We start from the raw sequence: 856 nt of genomic DNA, 5'->3' as shown, positions 1-856 counted from the left end.
GGAGCCGCCCGGCTCCATCTTCAGGCTCCCGCTGTCGTAGTCCAGCTTCCGGGGGGCCTTCTCCTCCGACTCGCTGAACCAGCTCAGCCCGCTCTCCACCAGGGAGCGCTTCTCCGAGTCCGTGCGCAGCTGCCCGGGAGAGGACGGTGTGGGCGGGGACGCGCGTCAGGGGACGGAGGGTGGACTCCAGGGTGGGTGGTCACGGGGACTCCTACGGCTGCTGGGGGGGCCCTGCTCCTCCCGGAGGCTTACGTCCACCCAGGGTGCCCACCCCCACCTGGGGGTCCGGCAGAAGACATCCCACACCTCCAATTTCTTTAAAAGATGAGCCCTGGCTGGTGTGGCTCAGTGGATAGAGTGTCGGCCTGCAGACCAAAGGGTCCCGGGTTCGATTCCGTCCAAGGGCATGGACCTCGGTTGCAGGCTCCTCCCCAGCCCAGGCCCTGGTCGGGGCGCGTGCAGGAGGCAACCCATCGATGTGTTTCTCTCACATCGATGTTTCTCTCTGTCTCTCCCTCTCTCTTCCACTCTCTCTAAAAATCAATGTGGAAATATCCTCAGGGGAGGATTAACAAAAATAAAGAAGAAACATCCATGATGAGAGAGAATCATGGATCGGCTGCCTCCTGCCCGCCCCTCCATTGGGGATGGAGCCCGAAACCCGGGCATGTGCCCTGACCTGGAATCGAACCCTGACCGCCTGGTTCATAGGTCGAGGCTCAACCAGCTGATTTCTTTGTCTCTCCGGTTGGAATAGCTCCACGCTGGTGCGGGCACGGCCTACGGGCCCGGCTCCCCCAGCAGCTGACGTCTCCGGTGACGGCGTGGGAACCTCGGCTCTCCCCCTGCCAGCTCG

General features: G+C 62.9%; 1 protein-coding gene across 1 annotated transcript in view; it reads right to left on the bottom strand.

Annotated features, from left to right (window-relative positions):
- Positions 1–856, bottom strand: part of NAV1 (neuron navigator 1) — a gene marked incomplete at its 5' end in the record, with an annotated part of 68,855 nt that overhangs the window by 27,119 nt on the left and 40,880 nt on the right. Inside the window, one exon of the mRNA XM_014533393.1 lies at positions 6–129. Coding sequence (XP_014388879.1) covers positions 6–129 — 124 coding nt within the window. The remainder of the gene's footprint in view (positions 1–5; positions 130–856) is intronic.

The sequence above is a fragment of the Myotis brandtii genome, unplaced genomic scaffold (genome assembly GCF_000412655.1).
Source record: "Myotis brandtii unplaced genomic scaffold, ASM41265v1 scaffold975, whole genome shotgun sequence".
Classification (NCBI taxonomy): Eukaryota; Metazoa; Chordata; class Mammalia; order Chiroptera; family Vespertilionidae; genus Myotis; species Myotis brandtii.
This window is presented reverse-complemented; position numbering and strand designations above follow the sequence as displayed.